Source organism: Sciurus vulgaris (assembly GCF_902686455.1).
Source record: "Sciurus vulgaris genome assembly, chromosome: 5".
NCBI lineage: Eukaryota > Metazoa > Chordata > Mammalia > Rodentia > Sciuridae > Sciurus > Sciurus vulgaris.
In genome coordinates, this window is record NC_136465.1 from 79,796,185 (window position 1) to 79,819,383 (window position 23,199).

Below are 23,199 nucleotides of genomic sequence, written 5' to 3' on the forward strand. Positions count from 1 at the left end.
ATTCAAGATTTTCTTCTGATCTGATTTTCTTTTACACTATAAAAGATAATCACTAAAAAGTTTTAGGGACTAACAAGTCCACATCTTTGGGCCTACACCTCAGCCACCACAGCACTAAAAGAGAGGCCCATGTCAGCTTGCCATTTCCCAGAATAAGGACAAATGAGTGGCCTGAAGGAAAAGCTATTCCAAGAGACCAGACATAAAAAACCATCAGATACCTATCAAAAAACACAGATCCAAACTTGTACAAGAAGCAACAGAAAGAAAACGGCATACAGCAGAAAGGCGATCACAGTTTGCAAGGCTTTCACGTGGGCCGTGGTGCTGGCATCTCTGGGCCCTCTGGCATTGTGCTGCATCCTCTTCAGGTGTTTTCACAGGGAGAAGATTAGCAGGAGAAACGTCATCAGGGACACAGTGAAGGGTATGAACGTGAACATAATGTTGATGAATGACAAAGGCCTGGAAAACTGTGCAGTGTTATTCAAACTGGAACTGTTAGACAGGGTTCCTTTATATCCACCAATCCAGACTTCAATTTGAGTGTTTACGGAAACAATATTCAAAAACAAGAGGACCAGAGACACCAGCAGAATCACTGACACCACCTTTTTAACTCTCCACTTTAGGTAAAGAAAAAGAGAGTTAGAAAAATTGGCTATCTTGAGAAAATAAAAGATGCTGAGACTTGCAGCAAGCCAGATGCTGAAATGGTTGGTCACCGTCCAGGTAGCAGTCATTATTCTTATCATTTTTCTTGACATAAATACGCCTGGGTACAGTACACAGATCAATGCATTTATGAGTAGGGACCAGAGCTGACCAGATCGGGAGATTGCCAAAGCAGTGAGAATTTGATCAGCTGAAGAGATCTTTCTTCTCTTGACCCAGTCCATGCAGTTCACTACTGTTATGAATCCATTTCCTAAAACCCCCATTATAAATTCCACACTTAAAATGGTTTCCAATATTCTGCGCACAATATTACCCATTACCTGTAAGAGAATGACCCAACTTCAAATACTCTGCTGAAGATTCAACATTCATTTAAAAGACTATGCTTATCTGATTCTGGAGTATTCACAGCATTGCCACTTTTAAAATCTCTCATATGAAATAACGAACAAGCAAACATCAAGATTTGTCAATAACTGGGTTCATAGTTTTCTTCATGAAAATCGTGTTTTCCCAGAAAGACCAGCTGAGCTTCATCTAGATACTGTGCCTCAAACACAATAGACAGTAGTCTTTTGTAGTTGAGGATAAAGGAAATGCTGGAACATCATGTGCTAACATGGAGATAAAGATACATTTATTAGTACTGGTTTGCTGTTTTGTAAAACTCTACATATTTCAATCTAATTACTTGAGTTCTGGACAAGCAACATTACAAAATTCTAATATATGTAAAAGGTAACAGGAATCTAACCAGGTGTGGGACTTCCTTGGGACTTCCTCAGCACTGAGCTTCTTTAAATACTTCAAAAAATTTGACCTGTTCAGGGAGCTAAGCACATATTGTCCAAAACTCTTCCTACAAACTATCAGAGTTTTGTAGAGATCATTACTCCTCAAATATTCAGTACTGAGAATAATACTTCTTAACCATTTTACTTTCTATGAAGTCATGCGCGCGCGCACACACACACACACACACACAATTCACACATAAATACACATATATTTGGATCCAAATCTCCTTTGTTTTCCACTTCAATTTTTCATTTACTCAATATTTTCATGCACTTGACTCATGTGTAGTACTACAATAGTTGTTCAGACATTGCTTAAGCATACTTTCCAGTATAATGAGGCAGTATTAATGTGAATATTCAGTAAACTTGGAGCTATTAAATCTGTGAATCTGAAAAGCAATAGACATCTTCATGGTCCCCTAAAGCAGTCACTGAAGTGAATGAGTTTCATCCATGGAGCAAGAATCCTCCTCATTCTCTGCCTGCCCCTTTCCTGGTAGGGACCATTCCTCCAACAGAACCAGAAACCTTCAGATTTTATCTCCCTCCCCTCACCTCCTATCAACACCTGCTCCATGACATTCAGTACAGGTACCCAGGGATATGAAAAATGATACATTGCCTGGTTAAGATGTTTAATGAGTAACATGAAATGATCATTCTTCATTTACTAAGGAATAATCCAAGAACAAATGAAATGTATGCAGCAATTTTACCAAAGACAGCAGAAAAACATGTTTCAGAAATGGCAGAGAAAGACATGGGTATATACTGTAAATGGTAGACCCCCCAACCTCTGAGCATTAAGAAATGAAACCAAGGCCTGGCGTTGAGGCTCAGTGGTAAAGCATTTGCTTCACACATATAAGGCACTGGATTCGATCCTCAGCACTACATAAAAATAAATAAATAAAATAAAGGTATTGTGCCCATCTACTACTAAAAATAAAAAATAAAAATAAAGAATTGAAACTAAGATCACTTGAAAATATCCACAAATAACCTACATGTAAAAGAGAGATCTATTGAGAAAATCAATTAGCCAGCATGAGAACATTTTTAGAGAAAACTCCTAAGAATAGAAGCACAAGCATACCATCCTTGTACAGTTGGGAAGGTTCCCTGGCTTGCCTCATTCCGTGTAACAAAGAGGAGGTAGGAAAGGAGACAAAGAGCAATGCGAACAGTCCTGGGGGTGGGGCTGCGTGGCGGGATGCTGGTACAGAGCTTCAGGAGCCTTTAGGAAAGAGACAGAACTCAGTGTCTCCAAAGCATCTCTCCCTTAGGCCCCAACACTGCGCCTTTCACTCTGGTTGGGAAACAGTTTAGGTTTCCACCTGCACAACAGCTTCTAGGGAAGACAGACTTTTTCCAGACAAGGTGAAGATGGTACCCAGGACAATTTCCCCACATTTCATCCATAAAGCAAAACAAGTCAAGTCCTCAGTGAGGGGCAGTGTCTTCAAGCATTTCTCTATCAATATTATGTTCAGGTGTATTTAGAAGTTAGTACATTTCATGTTAGTTTTTTTTCATTCATGGCAAGTCTTGTATGACTGTACCAAATAATCAAAAAGGGTTAAACCAACCAAAAATCTAGGTATCTCTCTACTTATATCATGATTTATAATTATAATCCCCTACATATAAATCATCAATAACTGAATTTTTCTTTTAAATAAAACTAGTTTCTTGATCACCATCAAAATAGGTTAGCAGAAATTCATACAAAAATTAGCACTAAAGCACCCTTTTCTCTAGTTTCTGGTAATGTTATTTTTAAACATACTTTTTCCATTTCAGGAAACAAAAGCATTTTTTCCAATGTGAGATAAATAGAGATGTAGATTTGATCAATCAGCTTTATTCATTTCTAAGAAACTGCATAGTTACATTCTCAGTAAAGAGACTATGAGATTACTAGTGAAATCACATAATTGATTACATTTGGAAAATCTAAGCCTTTGATTGGACATTTTACTTTTTAGGGAAAACCAGCAAAAGAGATTGAGAATTTGCTCTCAATGGTAATATTAATATACTTTCTCTCATTTCCACATTTTACATATGGTAACAGAACAGTCAGATGAGAAATATAATTAAAATACAAATTTCTTAGATGTCATTTTAATGGATGCTGAAAGGTTCATTGAATATGTCGTGATTTTCATATTACTTTTATATTATTTTCTTAAGTGAGTAAAGATTAGACTTTTTTAAGTTTAAAAAGCATTTCAAAAATGGAAGATACAGGAGTTTTTGGTAATTAAGGGCTCAGAGGTGGTTTGGATGAAATTGAAATATTTAAAATCATATCTCAACTTTGAAAAGGTCTTCCTTACTGGGGTAGAGCACTTGCCTAGTTTGCATGAGGCCCTGCATTCAACCCACAATATCACATACACACACACAAAAAAAAAAAACTACTAAAAGAAATCATCCCAAAAAGGTCCTTCTTAATTCAACAATTGGAAAAAATGACTTTCCCAATCAGATCATGATCAAAGTCCTTTTTCATTCATTCCTGTCATAAAAATGATCTTCTAAGAATTTACCTCTTTGCATTAAGTCTAATATTATTCAGCATTATTTATGGCTCAAATCTACTAAATTTACTCTAATATTTTGCCACTCTTGAATCAGATTGTGTGCATGTTTTGTAACAACAATACCATTTAACAATTCATATTAAACATGAAATAAGAGTTAATGATGAAATAAATCCACTTCAACATTCCATTTAGAATTGAGTTTTTTGTCATCAAAAAAAAATTGGTGGCTCAAACAATGAAATCTAAACACACTGTGGTACACATGTGTGTTACAAAGTAAATAGCAGTGATTCCCTGAAATAAGCTGACAGTCCTACAATAACATATAATTTTAAATCATAAATACTCCAAAAGGGGGGTCAATATGGAGTAGGCATGTGAAATGCACATAGCTTCATAATTCCGAAATTTCCTTCCACATTTTGAATAATTAGGTCATTTGCATGAAAAAAAATTATTAAGAGCATATTATTGTCAGTTTTTCTCATGTTTTTAATATACTCACACAAATACACATGACCATATATCCTTTTATTTGATAAATTTAGGTACCAGACTTTTGAAGCATGTCTTTAGAAATTACTCAAACACTAAACTATTGAAAAAGTGGTAGTAAGTATAACGTTACAGACTCAATCTGTTGGATTTCTGCCTGAAGTCATGCAATGATCCCGACATCAGTCTATGGACTCGAAGTTTTCCATTATTTTAGCCAGCCCCTCTCCTGCCACAAAAATGATAGAAAGGCTTATTTCAGCTTCTTTCTTCCCCAATTTAGAACACATGAATGACCTGAAGGACAGATGATGCTAGTACCAAGTCAACACCAAGAAATCAGTGCAGCAACAGCTTACTAGAATTCCAACCTACGGTGGTTGTAGACAGAGAATACCTGGCAAATAACAAGAGAAAGGAGACCACAGTTTGCCAGGTTTTCATATGAACCTTGGTGCTAGATCTTGGAACCCTGTGTCATGGAGCTGCATCTTCCTGACACATTTACACAGGGAGTAGATTAACAGCAGAAAACAGATCACATGTATCAAATTTACTGCAGTAAATTCCATCATATTTTAAAATTTATGACATCCCTCAATTTGGTTTTTATACCCAATTTCTTTCATATTCAACCATATAGCTATTTTCTAAGATTGTTTCTACAGCATGAAAGAACAAAACCACCATCATCCTCAAAAGAATCTGTAGAATGGCACTCCTCTTTCTCCTCCTTAGGTGAAGAAATAATAATCTGGAGAAATTGACTAACTTGAGCAAATAAAATATGCTGAGGTTAGAAGCAAGCCAGGTACTAAAATGGTTGATTACTGCCCAAGCAATAAGAACAATAATTCTTACTTGCCCACCATACAAACCTAGATATCACAGTTTTATATCAGTGAGTTAACTTTCCTGAAACAAACCAACTCTGGAGATGACCAAAACAGAGAGAATTCTTTCAGGAAAAGGCATATTTTTCCTCTTGACCCAGTCACTGCAGATCATCAATGCTATAAAGACATAAAGTTTCTGAAAACAAATTCTGCCATTACTTGGATGGAAATGATGCTCAGTGGTAAATTTATCAAGTCTAGTGTTGAATAAATAAACCCTGGTTATGATTTATAATCTCTTGCCTTGAGTTCTACCAACACCTGAATTCTGGATGTGCACTAAACTTCTTATTTTCTTTTACATTCTGTAACCTATGTCAAATAGAAAAGGACCACGGTATGTTAAAGGATGAGTTTGGTGTTATTCCCAAAACAGCTCAAAATAACCCCTATGCATATGCCTTATATCCCTCCCACAGGCTACAGTGTTTCACAGATGATGGTGTGAAATCTGAGTTCTCATTTGCTAGCATGCAAATGAAGACATATTCTCTTTCATGAGTTTACAGTTTTCACCTTGTCTAATATGTACATAATTTGAATTTACTACATTTACATATTGGCTAGTAAATTTTAAAATCTAATACATAGACTATGTAGGAAAAAATCTAATTGATAGAAGAAACTTAGTTATCTGGTGATCAACTAAATGGTTGGTTATCACAGAGAATTCATTTGAGCAAAAACCTTGGATTCATGTAGAAAAACTTAAAGACCTAATCTATAGATTCCTTATGTTTTCCAATCAAAAGCTTCACAGTTTCCTTAGGAATCTCCAGGAAACCCAGTCCTCCATAAAATCAGGTGCTGATAACTAGTACATATCCATAGATTTATTGTTTACAGGACATAAACAGACCCACACTCACCACTACCATAAAATCCACATATTTCACAAAACTTCTAAGATCATTCTAAGGAAAATAAAGCATGAATCATTTTCCCCAAATTTCCAAAACTAAGTATACTTATGGAGATTTAAACCCCCTTCCTTCACACTCAAGCTTCTTAACCTATAGTATTTATCAAGCATGTTTCTCAAACTTAGGTCTTTTACAAAACTTCTTTCCTGTCTTTTCTTTTACAAGTTGAGCACAATGGCACACATCCATAATCCCAGTGACTCGAGGCAGGAGGATCAGAAGTTTAAGACCAGACTGGGCAACTTAGAGAGACCCTGTCTCAAAAAATAATATTAATAAAATAAAATAAAGAACTAGAAATGTAGCTCAATGGTAAAGCACCCCTGGGGTTCAATCCCCAGTATCAAAAATATTTTTATTACTTAATGAAAAAAATTATTATTTAATGAAAATATTCACAAATTTTACAGACATTCCTGAAATCCACTGTGATTTTCACTGGAATTGGATGCAAGGATTTGGACTGTGTCCTATGTAACCTAGGAAAGTGGTAAAAAAAAAAAATACCCAAAAAAGGAGGTAAATATCAACATTTAATCATATTTTTTTGTTTCTCAATATAATTAAATGAATGCTTCAATAATGTATAATGTATTAGACTTATTGTCATGCCCTAAATTGATTGTTTGTTTTGCAGTACTGGGGCTCAAACCCAGGTCCCCTATGTGCTAGGCAAGTGCTCTTCCACCAAGTTACATCCTCTGCCCTTCTTCTATTATTTGTCTCTACTATGAAAAAGTCCAGTTTCAAAAGTTATAATCTAAATGGACATTGTTGGTGAATAGTTATATTTTAATGCTGGTTTGGGCAATTTTTCTAAACTCACTTTTTCTATTTGACAAATTACTTATTTCTTCATGGATTGCATTGATCATAAATAGGTAAACATACTGTCTGTGAGAAAAATAAATGTAATTTGCATTCAAATTTTCATGCAATTTTTATCTTTTTCTCATTTCTTTGATCAATAACTTTGTTTCTTTTAATTCTAGCTTTAGTTGTTAATGTCTACTTTTCACCATTAAGTATAATATTCCTGTATTTGTTTAATATTACCTTTTTATTTGGATTATTATCATTTCCTCATACCTTTTATTATTGTTTCCTTACAGGTTCAGTGAAAATTTTGGTTACATACGATTTCAACAACTATTAATGTTTAGATTTCAATTTGGAGACAAACCATGTAGAAATTTGACAAAGAAGCATTTAACATAATGAATTATTAAGTATTACAAATGGCGGAAAATTAATTAGAAAGAAGTAGATAACTCTGCAGAATATAGAAATAGTATATAGAGGAGATCCAAGATGGCGGACTAGAGGGAAGCTGCGTTCCTTGTCGCTCCATGACTCCGGTTTCAAGCAGAGGATATCTGTTTCTAGGTGAGGCAGTTTTTGCTGCTTATCGATCCCCTGGTGTTTACCCCATTTGTCTGCTGTGATGACCTGCAGTCTGCCAGCATATTAATGCCTTTTTTGACTGCAGATTGCTCACTGTCCAGTGTCGATCATGAACAGAATTTCCAAGAACTATGGGACATCATGAAAAGACCAAATTTAAGAATTATTGGGATTGAGGAAGGCACTGAGATGCAAACCAAAGGAATGAACAACCTATTCAGTGAAATAATATCAGAAAATTTCCCAAACCTGAAGAATGAAATGGAAAATCAAATACAAGAGGCTTACAGAACACCAAATGCACAAAATCACAACACATCCACACCAAGGCACATTATAATGAAAATGCCTAACATTCAAAATAAAGATAAGATTTTGAAGGCTGAGAGAGAAAAGCATCAGATTACATATAGGGGGAGACCAATATGGATAGCAGCAGACTTCTCAACCAAGACTCTAAATGCTAGAAGGGCCTGGAACAACATATTTCAAGCTCTGAAAGAACATGGTTGCCAACCAAGAATCTTATACCCAACAAAACTAAGCTTCAGATTTGAAGATGAAATAAAATCCTCCCATGATAAACAAAAGTTAAAAGAATTTCCAAATAGAAAGCCTGCACTACAGAATGTTCTCAACAAAATATTCCATGAGGAGAAAATAAAAAACAACAATGGAGGTCAGCAAAGGGAGGAACTACCTTAGAGAAAAACCACTCAAAGGAGAAACCAAGCCAACTTAAAAACCAAAAATAAGCCAAAAGACTGGGAATGCAAACCATATCTCAATAATAACCCTGAACATTAATGGCCTAAACTCATCAATCAAAAGACATAGACTGGCAGAATGGATTAAAAAGAAAGACCCAACAATATGCTGCCTGCAAGAGACTCATCTCATAGAAAAAGACATCCACAGACTAAAGGTGAAAGGATGGGAAAAAACCTACCATGCACATGGACTCAGTAAAAAAGTGGGGGTTTCCATCCTTATATCAGATAAAGTGGACTTCAAGCCAAAGTTAAAAGGGATAAAGAAGGACATTTCATACTGCTTAAGGGAGCCATAAATCAGGAAGACATAACAATAGTAAATATTTATGCCCCAAACAATGGTGCATCCCTGTACATCAAACAAATCCTTTGCAATTTCAGGAATCAAATAGACCACAACACAGTAATTCTGGGTGACTTTAACACACTGCTGTCACCACTAGAAAGATTTTCCAAACAAAAACCAACCAAAGAAACCAAAGAACTCAATAACACAATCAATAACCTAGACTTAATAGACATATATAGAATATTCCATCCATCAATGAGCAGATTCACTTTCTTCTCATCAACACGTGGAACCTTCTCGAAAACAGACCATATGTTATGCCACAAAGCAGCCCTTAGGAAATGCAAAAAAATAGAGAAACTGCCTTGTATTCTATCACACCATAATGGACTGAGAGTAGAAATCAATGACAAAATAAAAAAGAGAAATTACTCCAACACCTGGAGACTAAATAATATGCTATTGAATGAAACATGGATAACAGAAAACATTAGGAAGAGATAAAAAAAATTCTTAGAGGTCAATGAGAATGACGATACAACACATCAAAATCTCTGGGACACTATGCAAGTGGTACTAAGAGGAAAATTCATTGCGTGGAGCTCATTCCAGAAAAGAATGAAAAGTCAACAACTAAATGACCTGACATTATAGCTCAAAGCCCTAGAAAAGAAGAACAGAATAACAGCAAAAGTAGTAGAAGACAGGAAATAATTAAAATCAGAGCTGAAATCAATGAAATTGAAACAAAAGAAACAATTCAAAAAATTGACAAAACAAAAAGTTGGTTCTTTGAGAAAGTAAGCAAAATAGACAAACCCTTAGCCACACTAACTAAGAGAAGGAGAGAGAAAACTCAAATTACTAAAATTCATGATGCAAAGGGAAATATCACGACAGACACCACTGAGATACATAACATAATGAGAAGCTACTTCGAAAATCTGTATTCCAACAAAATAGAAACCACCGAAGACATTGACAAATTTCTAGAGACATATGCTCCTCCCAAACTGAACCAGGAGGACATACACAATTTAAGCAGATCAATATCAAGCAATGAAATAGAAGAAGCCATTAAAAACCTACTATCCAAGAAAAGCCCAGGACCAGAAAAATTCTCAGCTGAGTTGTACAAGACCTTCAAAGAAGATCTCATTCCAATACTTCTCAAAGTATTCCAGGAAATAGAAAAGGAGGGTACCCTACCGAACTCATTCTATGAAGCTAATATCACCCTCATACCCAAACCAGGCAGAAACACATCAAGGAAAGAAAATTTTAGACCAATATCCTTGGTGAATATAGATGCAAAGATCCTTAACAAAATATTGGCAAATCGTATCCGAAAACATATTAAGAAAATCATGCACCACGATCAAGTGGGGTTCATCCCTGGAATGCAAGGATGGTTTATCATCTGTAAATCAATAAACATAATCCATCATGTCAATAGACTTAAGGATAAGAATCATATGGTTATTTCAATTGATGAAGAAAAAGCCTTTGACAAAATACAACACCCCTTCATGCTCAAAACACTAGAAAAAATAGGAATAGTAGGAACATACCTGAACATCGTAAAGCTATTTATGCTAAGCCCATGGCCAACATCATTCTTAATGGAGAAAAACTAAAACCATTTCCTTTAAAAACAGGAACAAGACAGGGATGTCCTCTTTCACCACTTCTATTCAACATTGTCCTCAAAACTCCAGTCAGAGCAATTAGGCAGACTAAAGAAATTAAAGGGATACGAATAGGAAAAGAGGAACTTAAGCTGTCACTATTTGCTGATGACATGATTCTATATTTAGAGAATCCAAAAAACTCCTCCAGAAAACTTCTAGACCTCATCAATGAATTCAGCAAAATAGCAGGCTATAAAATCAACATGCATAAATCTAAAGCATTTTTATATGCAAGTGATGAAACAGCTGAAAGGGAAATGAGGAAAACAACCCCATTTGCAATAGCCGCAAAAAAGTAAAATAACTTGGGAATCAGTCTAACCAAAGAGATAAAAGATCTGTACAATAAAAACTACAAAACATTGAAGAAAGAAATTGAGGAAGACCTTAGAAGATGGAAAGATCTCCCATGTTCTTGGATAGGCAGAATTAATATTGTCAAAATGGCCATACTACCTAAAGTGCTATACAGATTCAATGCAATTCCAATTAAAATCCCAATGTGATGTACCTCATAGAAATAGAGCAGGCAATCATGAAATTCATCTGGAAGAATAAGAAACCCAGAATAGCTAAAGTAATCCTTAGCACGAAGAATGAAACAGGGGGTATTGCAATACTAGACCTTCAACTCTACTACAAAGCAATAGTATCAAAAACAGCATGATATTGGTACAAAAATAGACAGGTATATCAATGGTACAGAATAAAGGACATGGACACAAACCCAAATAAATACAATTTTCTCATACTAGACAAAGGTGCCAAAAATATGCAATGGAGAAAAGATAGCCTCTTCAACAAATGGTGCTGTGAAAACTGGAAATCCATATGCAACAGAATGAAACTAAACCCCTATTTCTCACCCTGCACAGAAATCAACTCACAATGGATCAAGGACCTTGAAATCAGACCAGAGACCCTGCATCTTATAGAAGAAAAAGTAGGTTCAACTCTTCAACTTGTTGGCTTAGGATCAGACTTCCTTAACAGGACTCCCATAGCACAAGAAATAAAAGCAAGTATCAATAACTGGGATAGATTCAAACAAAAAGCTTTCTCTCAGCAAAGGAACTATCAGCAAACTATCATGCAAAGAGAGAGCCTACAGTGTGGGAGAATATCTTTGCCACTCATACTTCAGATAGAGCACTAATTTCCAGAATCTATAAAGAACTCAAAAAACTCTACCCAAAGAATACAAATAACCCAATCAACAAATGGGCTAAGGAAATGAACAGATGCTTCACAGAAGAAGATCTACAAGCAATCAACAAACATGAAAAAATGTTCATCATCTTTAGTAATAAGAGAAATGCAAATCAAAACTGCCCTAAGATTTCATCTCACCCCAATTAGAATGGCGATTATCAAGAACACAAGCAACAATAGGTGTTGGCAAGGATGTGGGGAAGAAAGTATACTCATACATTGCTGGTGGGATTGCAAATTAGTGCAGCCACTCTGGAAAGCAGTATGGAGATTCCTCAGAAAGTTTGGAATGGAACCACCATTTGCCCCAGCTATCCCACTCCTTGGCCTATACCAGAAGGACTTAAAATCAGCATACTACAGAGATACAGCCACATCAATGTTCACTGCTGCTCAATTCACCATAGCCAGATTGTGGAACTAACCTATATGCCCTTCAGTTGATGAATGGATAAAGAAACTATGGCATATATATACAATGGAATATTACTCTGCCATGAAGAATGATAAAATTATGGGATTTGCAGGCAAATGGATGAAATTGGAGAATATCATGCTAAGTGAGATAAGCCAATCTCAAAAAACTAAAGGACGAATGATCTCGCTCATAAGCGGATGATGACATATAATGGGGGGTAGGAGGGGTTGCGTTAGGGTTAGGGTTAGGTTTAGGGATAGGGATAAGGAGGTTGGTAAGAATGGAGGAAGGAAGGACTGTATAGAGGGAAAAGAGGGGTGGGAGGGGTGGGGGGAAGGGAAAAATAACAGAATGAATCAAACAACATTACCCTATGTAAATTTATGATTATACAAATGGTATGCCTTGACTCCATGTACAAATAGAGAAACAACATGTATCCCACTTGTTTAAATAATAAAAAAAAAAAGAATACAAGCAACAGTAGGTGTTGGAGAGGATGTGGGGAAAAAGGTACACTCATACATTGCTGGTGAGGATGCAAATTAGTGAAGCCACTCTGGAAAGCAGTGTGGAGATTCCTTAGAAAATTTGGAATGGACCCACCATTTGACCCAGCTATCCTACTTCTCAGCCTCTACCCAAAGGACTTAAAATCAGCACACTACAGAGATACAGCCACATCAATGTTCATAGCTGCTCAATTCACAATAGTCAGACTGTGGAACCAACCTAGATGTCCTTCAATTGATGAATGGATAAAGAAACTGTGATATATATACAATGGAATATTACTCAGCTATAAAGAATAATAAAATTATGGCATTTGCAGGCAAATGGATGAAATTGGAGAATATCATGTTAAGTGAGATAGGCCAATCTCAAAAAAACAAAGGACAAATGATCTTGCTGATAAGCGGAAGATGACACATAATGTGGAGTGGGAGGGGGGCAAGAATGGAGGAAGGAGGGACTGTACAGAGGGAAGAGAGGGGTGGGAGGCATGGGGGGGAAGGAAAAAGTAACAGAATGAATCACACATCATTACCCTATGTAAATGTATGATTCCGCAAATGGTATGCTTCTACTCCATGTACAAACAGAAACAACATGTATCCCATTTGTTTACAATAAAAATAAATTAAAATAAAAAAAAAAAAAAAAAAGAAAGAAGTCTGGGAAGTTTTTATTTGCCTGTTAGAGTATAAAAGTCCTGGCACTATATGTGTTTCTCGTCTTACACACCAACTTTTTCCAGTGTGTAACACAAATTATTTTTGACATCATAATGAACTTGCCTAAGGAGAAGTCCCAGGATGGTAGGGGTTGCCAGCTCCTGTCAAGTCATGAGCATTCTGAAACTTGTGTATCTTAACCTATGTGAATGTCTGCAAGAGAAGCTAGAACAAGGCCAGTGAGGAGATGGATTTGGAACTGTGAAGGTCACCTGATTTGTCAAAAGAATGGTCCATAGAGGAAATGCTACACACAGCTGAAGGGCAGTTTTGGAAGAACCTAGGTGAGTGGAAGAAAATCCTCCACTGACAAGAGTAAGAGCATATTTATTGAAACCAGTTGGGAAGACAAGAACTGGAAATATAAGAAATGTTTTGATATAAGAAAAATTTTGTTTCAATGGAATAAAGCTGGGGGATACTGAGAATAATGTATCACCATGTGCAGTGGGGACTCTGGGTAATCCTGTTTGTTATGGCTGTTTGAGGCTATAACTTCCAGGGCTAGAGACAGGGATTTGCATGATTGTGGTGAGCTGCATTTTAAACTTGGGTTGGGGCTGGCCTTATTCCTGTTGAGAAAATTAAATGGCATATGCTCACTAACCTGGCTCCCGACTGGGGACACAACAGGGAACCTAATGCCACCTGAGCAGTAGACTGAGAAATAAAAAGTGGTATGTATTGGGTTCTCAAATGGTTCATAGCCCCAGGGCTAAATGACACTACACAGACTGAATGAGCTCTTATTTGTATCTCCATATACTTATAAATGTACATTTTCAGATTCCATATGATAATCTGAAATATATTGTTTAAATATTTGCAAATCTAAAGTGATAAAGCATGGTTCCTAAATGTGTGTTATCTGTCAGACTGTTTTGTTTGAATGTTTTGAGGGAAAAACAAGTACCTGATTGCTGGACTGCAGAAAAATGAATTCACCTTGGTAATTCTGTACATTTGTTGAGAAACTCACAGAAATCCTTGCTAAGAAATAATTCAATTGCTAAGGAACTTGTTAATTATCAAAATGGAAACCTCTTTTTGTGAATGAATAAGTCAGCATAAATAAATGCATTGAACACACACACACAAAAAAAAAAAGAAATAGTATACAGAAAACCTTCTCAGACAGATGTCTTGCCAGAGGTGCTCTGTGTAAAGCCATTCCAGGGGCTGCTGGGAAAAGCAACCAACTGCTGGGTGCTCTGGTCTGTCACACACCAAGGGAGCCTGGCATGGAGAAGCCACCCATGCTATGGATCCAAGCACTAAAAATGTGTGATTTGCCTGAATTTTGTACTTTTTGTGAGAAACTGTGTTTATATATTTTTATTCTGTTTTGTTATAGATTACTATTATGTTTCCGATATTGTTTCTGTTTGCTTTTTTCAGCACATTGATTTTTTACCTAGAACTCTTTGGTTTTACCCTACTTACACTTTTAGTTTTCTATTTCATTAGTCTCTTTCATTATAACAGCTGTCCCTCTGTATCCACCAAATACTGAATTCAACCAAATATGGATAAAAAGTATTCGGAAAAAATTTTATCTGTACTTAATATGTACAAACTTTTGTTGTCATTAGTCCCTAAAAATATAGCATAACTATTATTTACGTATCATTTACATTGTGTTGAGTATTGTAAGTAAATTAGATGTGATTTAAATACACGAAAAGTTATAGGTAGGTTCTGTGACAATATTACATCTTTTTACAAAGGGAACTTGAGAACCCTCTGATTTTAGAGGTCCTCCAGGAGTCCTAGAATAAATCCCTGCAGATACCAAGACATGACTGTGCAGATTATAAAGTATTTAAGAATGCAAGTCTTGGGAATTAGATTTCTTGGGCTAGCATTTCAAATTTTTCCAATCTATAGTTATGGGACCTTGTGCAAAATCCTTCACCTCTTTTATCCTTCAGTTTCCTTATGCAACAAAAGTAATACCCTTGTTTCCAGGATTAAATATGATTCGCATATGGAGCACTAAGTATAGTTGTCTGTTTACAGTTAGGCCAAGTTTACACTATTCCACTCCCTCCTAACTTCCTTCTTCTTTTTTAAAGATTATGTTGCCATTTATTTGTAGCTTCTTGATTTAAATGTTCAATTTTGTGCACCTACTAATAAGGCATATTGAATCCCACTACTACGTATAATTATAATGCACCAATAAAAAATAAACAAAATGAGTTTCAAAAATTGAGAAAAATATTCTACCCATTCATCTTTTCAACATTTTTTTGCCAAATATTTCCATAGTTATGAATTTTCCAGATTTGAATGAAATCTTCAAGCCTCAGTTTAGGAAGTACCTTCAGGATTGTTTACTTCTAAATTGTGGATTGACCCCAAGATATATTTTGTCTTTTATCTATGATAAAGAGCAATTTTTATTACAAGATTAGGTATTATTATTATCATTATCATTATTTAATAAAATTACTGTTTACACCAGGTAATAGACTATTTTTATAATAGCCTTCTTTAATATTCATTGAGAATTTGTGGCTTATCAATTGTTTGTAAAAAAAATATGTATATCTCTGAGACAGTAGTGTATTCTATGTTACTAAAGGACTCTACTTTTGCATGTTAGATTAATCCTATTAGCCATGTGATTCATGCCCTCTTTATGATTACTACTTCATTTTTATCAGTTTGTGAAATACCTTAAATATCCACTCTATATTAATTCAGTATTTTCTCCATTTTTAAAAATACATGTACATTTTAGAAGCAATCATGGTCCTGTGTTATCTATTGCTATTTCCTTTTATAATTTAAATACCTTTGTTTAAACACTGATGAAGTTCACTTTAATAAATATTTCATCTGCTATTTGCATTGCTTCCCCAGCTTTTGTTTAATTGATATGTAATTTCAGAATTCAGCATCATATTGCAAAGTTAAATAAGTGAATAAAATCTAGTGATTAAATTAGATGAAAGTTTATCACTCATCTAACAAAAGCATGCAATATTTAGTAGTCTAGACACCAAAATGCACATGATAACATTAGAGTTCTGTTACAAACCAGAAGGGGAAGAATGATTATTCGAAAGTACCTAGCAGTCCCTTGATCACTTAATTCTTATATAGTTATTCACATATTTTTAACCAATTTTCATTTTTTTTAGATGCAACTCTATTAGGATGTTATAGAATGTAACATATGAAACAAAACATACATAATTTATAAATTTACAAAATACATGAAATTTTATCATATAAAATATGTATAATTCTGCTTTAGTAGGTGTTTAATAAATACAGGCTAGTCTAAAAGTTGAATGTTTTTGTTAATGACTAACTTAATTCATTAAGTGATTTCTGACTATATTAAGCTCAAATGACCTCCTCTGTGGTTCATCATGCTTTCTCTTTTCTTCTCTAAATATCCTGGTCTGCTTTGTCTTGGAATTGCTGTTCTTTCTTTCTTCCTTTCTTTCTTTCTTTCTTTTTTTCCTAAGCTATCTATTTAGCAGTTTACTTATTATCTTAATTTTTATTAGGTAACATACACTTTGCAATATACATACCACATCTCTTTCTAATCATGTCTAGTTATATCACTGTCTTCTGTCAATCTGAGCAAAGATCTTGACATGTTTTGAAATCTGTTTGTACTGGTCAAAATTTCCAGTACACATATGTAGTTATTTTTGCTTTATTAACCAAATTTCATAGAATAATCTATGTAGAATAAATTTTAGTCATTTTGAGTTACACTTTATGTAGAATCTTTTTTATGGTAAGTTGTCTTTTTTTATTTGTTCTTTTTAGATATACATGACAGTAGGTTTTTTGACATATTATGCATAAATGAAGTATAACTTCCCACTCTGGTGGTTATACACTGTAAGCTAATCCCAAAAACCCAAAGGCTGTATGTTCTCTCTTATATGCAGATGCTAATGCACAATAATGGGGGATTGGGGAGGGAAGAAGAGAAGTTCGTTGGATTTGACAAAGGGGAATGAAAGGAAGGGAAGGGGGATGAATTGGACATAACTTTCCTATTTATGTAGAATCTTAACATTAACTTGCTTCAAATTACAAAATATCAACTTTATTACACTTTATAAACAGCCGAAGGTTAGTTATTTTCTCAGTTTACTTAAACACTTCATTTGCTCAACTTCATTCTTTCCCTTTTGAAATTTTGTCTTTGTATTAATGGACTTGGGCTGACATAACAAACTGGCTGTTTATAAGACAAATTTATTTCCTCACAGTTCAAAGTCTGGATGTCCAAAATCAAGCAGAGCTGGATTCTGTTGAGGCTGCTCTCGCTGTCTGGTCAGCAGGTCACCTTCTCATAGCAACTGTCCTCTGTGAGTTCACGTGACCCTCTCTGCACACTCAGATTCCTGCACAAGTCCTATTGGATTAGGATTTTTCCTTATGACCTCATTTAATCTTTAATTATATCCATAAGGAATCTATCCTAAAATACAGTCACACTGGGGTTTAGGGCAGCAACCCTGAATTTTTCTTGCAAATGATCAAGTCCATAATACTATTCCCATCAGTAACATTTTCAATGAGATGTGTGTATGAAATAGCATTAATTGTATTTACTCTGAAATTGTATTAAGTCAATTTCTCTGGCATATTTTTATCCAAGAATTGAAGACTACAGCTTAATTCCTTGGCACTTTTAAAATATGAATCACTTGTATGTGGTACATAATTTTTTTTTAATTGTAAACAAATGGGATACATGTTGTTTCTCTGTTTGTACATAATTTTTGATGAGATTTCTCATAAGATTCAGATTGATTATTTCTTTGAAGATTACCTCCCATTCCTTTGTAGATACTCTCTGAATTTCGATTTACCTCTGATAGTTGTAATTTTATTAAAATATGTACAAAGGTGAATATGTGTATGATATCTCATTAACTAGAATATATAGACTAGAGGACTATATATTCTATACATTATTTAAGTATCACTGTTAACATGTATAATTAATTTCATTAGTCAGAGAAAAGGGAAATAATGTTATCATCCTAATAATTAACAAAACATATTTGATATTTTTGTTTGTTCTTATTAGAATTTTATTCATAAGTGCCCCAAACTGGAAGCAACCCAAATATCCTTAAACAGGTAATAGAAAGCAAATATGGTACATCCGTACAGGAAATGCTACCCAGTCATACAAAGCAAAAAAGTGAATTAATCTCAAAGGCATTATCCTGAGTGAAAGAAGGCAATCTCCTATACATGTTGAATGATCCTATTTATGTAACATTCAGGAAAAGGCACATAGGAACAAAGACCACATAAGCATTTGTAGGAATCAGAGTGAGAAGAAGGTTTGACCACCCAGGGGATGCATGTGGGAGTCTTTGGAATGATCTGCTCTGAGGTTGGTGGTAGAGATATGATTTTATACCTGTATTAAACTCATAGAACTGTATATTTGCTACTTTAAACATAGGTTCAATTGGAGTACCACATGCAGAAAAGTAAAATAAAGATTCTCTCTGAACATTATTTTCAAAAGTACCTCAAAACTAAAGTGACTATTATGCTATTATTGCTATTGGAGAGTAAATGTCAACTCTCCATTTACAAAGATTCCAGTTGTTACCACAACTGCTTAGCATTTTGAATGCTTAAGCCATTTCATTATGTAAACCAACAAAAATTTTCAAAGTGATAAATTATTCCAAGAAAATAACAAAATAATCATTATAAATAATTATGTGAAGATGGTATGATTTTTCATCTGCAAAAGGAAAGAGGATAAGAGTAAAAAGTAAATTATATTCTACAGTTTAGCACGTTACCTTCTAATTCACCAAATGAACAAATAAAAACAATTATTGTACTTTTCTTGAGTTCACATTAACCAAATTTAATAATATGTATTATATTGTTAATATTTAATATAAGCACCAAATTTACATATTGCTTTAGGGGTATTTTTGCACTAGATTCTGGATGTGTCTGTAAGTAGCCTCTTTCTACCGATATTTCCATTGAATTTGGGGGACCACCGCCCTCTTCTGGGGATTATTATTCTGGCTCTTTGTTGACCTCTTCATGAACTGCTGGATAAGTCTTTTAACATCTCAGAAACCAGGTTCTTCACACGAAAAACAATACATGAATATTAAAAAGTTATAAAGACTGCAGATTAACCTGCTAATAAATAAAACAACATTTTTTTTATTTGCTGCTTATTTCAATGCCCACTTTTTATTTAATAGAATCTACATAGAAAAGATGTTCAACACGTATTTTTTTTCAACAAATATATGAATGAATGAGAACAAGAAAATCTATTCCAAACACAAACTCCCAATTTGAAGGGATTTCTTTGTGAAAATAAGCCATGAACAAAGAATTCATTTCTGAAAATACATAGGATTCTAACTTACTGTTTCAACAACATTGAATAGAATATACATGACCACATTTCCCTCTCCTTCATCCCACAACTTAAACCTATTTATTTTATATTTTTCACATTATTTAAGTTACTTTTTATTTTTGTTACATGACCAATATTATTATTATATGCACATAACCAAGTTCCATGTTAATTATGTGATGTCCATCTATAAGTTTTTCAAAATTTCTGTTCCTTTGACAATCTCATTTTTGAGATTATAAAATAATCATTTGAAATAATTATATGAAGATGATATAACAAAATATGGGTACATGGTGAGATAAATAAAATCAAAAATATCAATGTACCAGTGTGATATTCAACTAAAAGACTATCTGCAGCCATAATCTGATATTAGTGTATATTAAAATCAGAACAGATTGTGTTACATATTTGAAAACTATATTGAAAAACACAATGTATTTATAAATGTAAATAATGATAAATAGGTTTCAAGAATTCTTGAATTTTAAACTCAAAATATACATATAACTATTGGTAAAAAGTAGTTTTGAAATTCTGAGGAAATTATTTTTAATGTGTAAATTGGAACTTAGAATTAAAATATAGATTTAGAATATCTGATTTCTTATAGTACATATATTATTCTTTATTTGTTATCTAAAGTTTTAGGCACATTTACTATGTAAAAACTCATTTTTATGTGTATAAAATTATAAAGTTCTATTTTTAGTAACTGTTTCACATGCCTACATATGCAAGTATAACATATAATAGGCTTCTCATTTTTAAATTTCAAAAAGGTTAATTATTGACACAAAATTCACATTATTTGCTACTATAAAGCTCTCTTGGGACTGTGGTTGTGGCTCAGTTGTAGAGCATTCACCTAGCATATGGGAGGCACTGGGTTTGATCTCAGAACCACACAAAAATAAATAAATAAAATAAAGATATTGTGTCTATCTGCAACTAAATATATTTTTTTAAATATCTCTTATCTTTAAAACATCCATAAGCTATATTTCTGTATATAAGTATATTAATACACTTATTATTTATAATGTGATTATAAATGTGGTTGTAGTTGTAATGTGGTTAGTGGCTATTCCAAACAGATTTTATAAAATTCATGAAGTCAGTAAAAGGAGAATATCAGAAAAGTATAAATTCACAAAAGCAGGAATTTTTGTGAACTGATTTTCCTCTGAATGATCCCAAAATGGTCTATGGACCTGGTGGCTCAGCATTTGGACCTGCCCCTCAGCCACCACAGCACTGACAGAGAGGCCCGTCTCAGCTTCCCATTTCCCGAAATCAAGACAAGTGAGTGCCCTGAAGGAAACACAATTCCAACAGCCTGGCAAAACAGAATGACCGGCTTTCTTCCCTGAAATTCAGAACCCGATGCTTGTATGACAAGAGACAAAAAGAAAATGGCATATAGTACAAGGAAAGTGATCCCAATCTGCAAGGCTTTCACGTGGGCCGAGGTGCTGGCGTCTCTGGACCCTCTGGCATTGTGCTGCATCCTCTTCAGATGTTTCCACAGGGAGATGATTAGCAGGAGGAAAGCCAGCAGGGACACAGCGAAGGGTATGGATGTGAACATACAGTTGGTGAATGAGAGAAGCCTGGAAAATTGTGCAAACTTCCTTGAACTGGAACTGTAAGACATGTTACTTTCATTTCCACCAAGCCAGACATCATTAGGAATGTTGATCAATACAATATTTAAAAGTAAAAGGATCAGAGACATCAGCAGTATCACAAAAACCACCTTTTTAACTCTCCACTTTAGGTAAAGAAAAATAGAATTAGAAAAATTGGCTATCTTCAAAAAATAAAAGATGCTGAGGTTTGTAGAAAGCCAGAGGTTAAAATGATTGGTCACTGTCCAGGTAATATTAATCATTCTTATCATTTTTGTAGTCATTGAGAAACCTGGATAAAATGAAGGTACAAATAAGCTTGTGAGTACTGACCAGAGCACACCAATTCTGGAGAGTGCCAAAGCAGTGAGGATTTGATCAACTGAAGAGATCTTTCTTCTCTTGACCCAGTCCATGCAGTTCACCAGTGCTATGAATCCATTTCCAAAACTCCCAATTATAGATTCCACACTTAAAATGATTTTAAACATGCTCTGTATGACATGGCCCATTGTAAGAGACTGCCTCAAAGTCTAGTATCAACTGCTGAAGATTTCTTAAGGCACTCATCTAAAATGCTATGTATATCTGATGCTTGAATATGCATTCATAGCACACTTTTAAAAATTCACATATACAGCATTAAATAAGCAAACATCAAAAATTTCTGATTAAGCAATTTCATCATGAAAATGTTGCATTTCCCAGACGGCCCAGCTGAGCTTCATTGAGATGTTGTGTGCCTCACACACAGTAGCCTGGAGTCTTTTGTACTTAATGATGAAGGAAACACTGCTTCCGTTTTGCTAACATGCAAACAGAGATCTTTTATTTGCATTATTTTGATATTTTTTTCTTAATTACATATTTTAGTCTGGCAAAGGGAGTTTTAAGCAAGTAAGATTACAAAATTCTAATAACATGCCAGGCAACAAGTATATGCATAAGTATGCGGAACTTACTAAGCCCTAAGGATTTTTAATATTTTTAAAGTTAGGTATATGAAGAAGCCTATGCATGTGTTTTCCAGAGCTCTTTGTACAAAGTGTCAGGGTTGTCTAACATCATAGAGCTCCTTATGTTTATAATGCTGGGTACTGAAAATAATATTTATCATTTCACTTTTTACCAATGCATTGGTAGCACATACAACACACCCACAGAAACACACTTACTTGAATCCAATTGAAGATTTTCAGATTCAACATTGAATATGCATCTGCTTCATACTGTGTACAGGGATAAGTCATTCCTTTTAAAATGCTTCCTGGTTGATATTATACCTTATTAAAGGTGAATATTGAGTTAACTTTGGGAATATTCTTTTGTGCATGTAAAAAGTGGTGGAAATCTCTCTGTGGTCCTCTGAAACAGTCACTGAGGCAAATGAGTTCATTCACACAAGAACCCTCCTCATTCTCTGACTGCTCCTTGCCCAGTAGGAATCAGATACCTACAGATTTTATGCCCTTCCCCTCATCTCCCACCAACATCTGCTCCATGACCCTCACTATAGGCACCCAAGAAGATGAAGGATGATCTGCTGCCTAGGCAAGACAGGGAGTAAGCAACCTTGAGACATGGTTCTCCTTAACAGTTAAGAAGTAAGCAGGGGACAGACAAGAGCAACAGCTACCAGAAGCAGCAGAAAAACATGTATCCTAACTTTCAGGCACGGCAGAGAAAGACTTGGAATATTGCATGGTGAACATCAAACATATCCTCCATCCTCTGAAGCGACCCTTAGCAAAGGAAATGAATCGTATATATATTGAGACTTCTCTCAGATGTCCTTCATA

The 23,199-nt window shown here is 34.7% G+C and overlaps 2 protein-coding genes across 2 annotated transcripts; both read right to left on the reverse strand.

Moving 5' to 3' along the window:
• Positions 1 to 224: 224 nt before the first annotated feature.
• On the reverse strand, positions 225 to 995 carry LOC306662245 (taste receptor type 2 member 140-like; the record flags this gene model as incomplete). The annotated part of the gene is given in 2 exon segments (XM_079141773.1): positions 225 to 377; positions 381 to 995. Coding segments are annotated over 2 exon segments (768 nt in total).
• Positions 996 to 20,991: 19,996 nt separating this feature from the next.
• Positions 20,992 to 21,912, reverse strand: LOC306662246 (taste receptor type 2 member 140-like; the record flags this gene model as incomplete). The annotated part of the gene is made up of 1 exon (XM_079141774.1): positions 20,992 to 21,912. The coding sequence occupies one exon, from the start codon at positions 21,910 to 21,912 to the stop codon at positions 20,992 to 20,994; it is 921 nt and encodes a 306-aa protein (XP_078997900.1).
• Between the last annotated feature and the right edge of the window lie 1,287 nt (positions 21,913 to 23,199).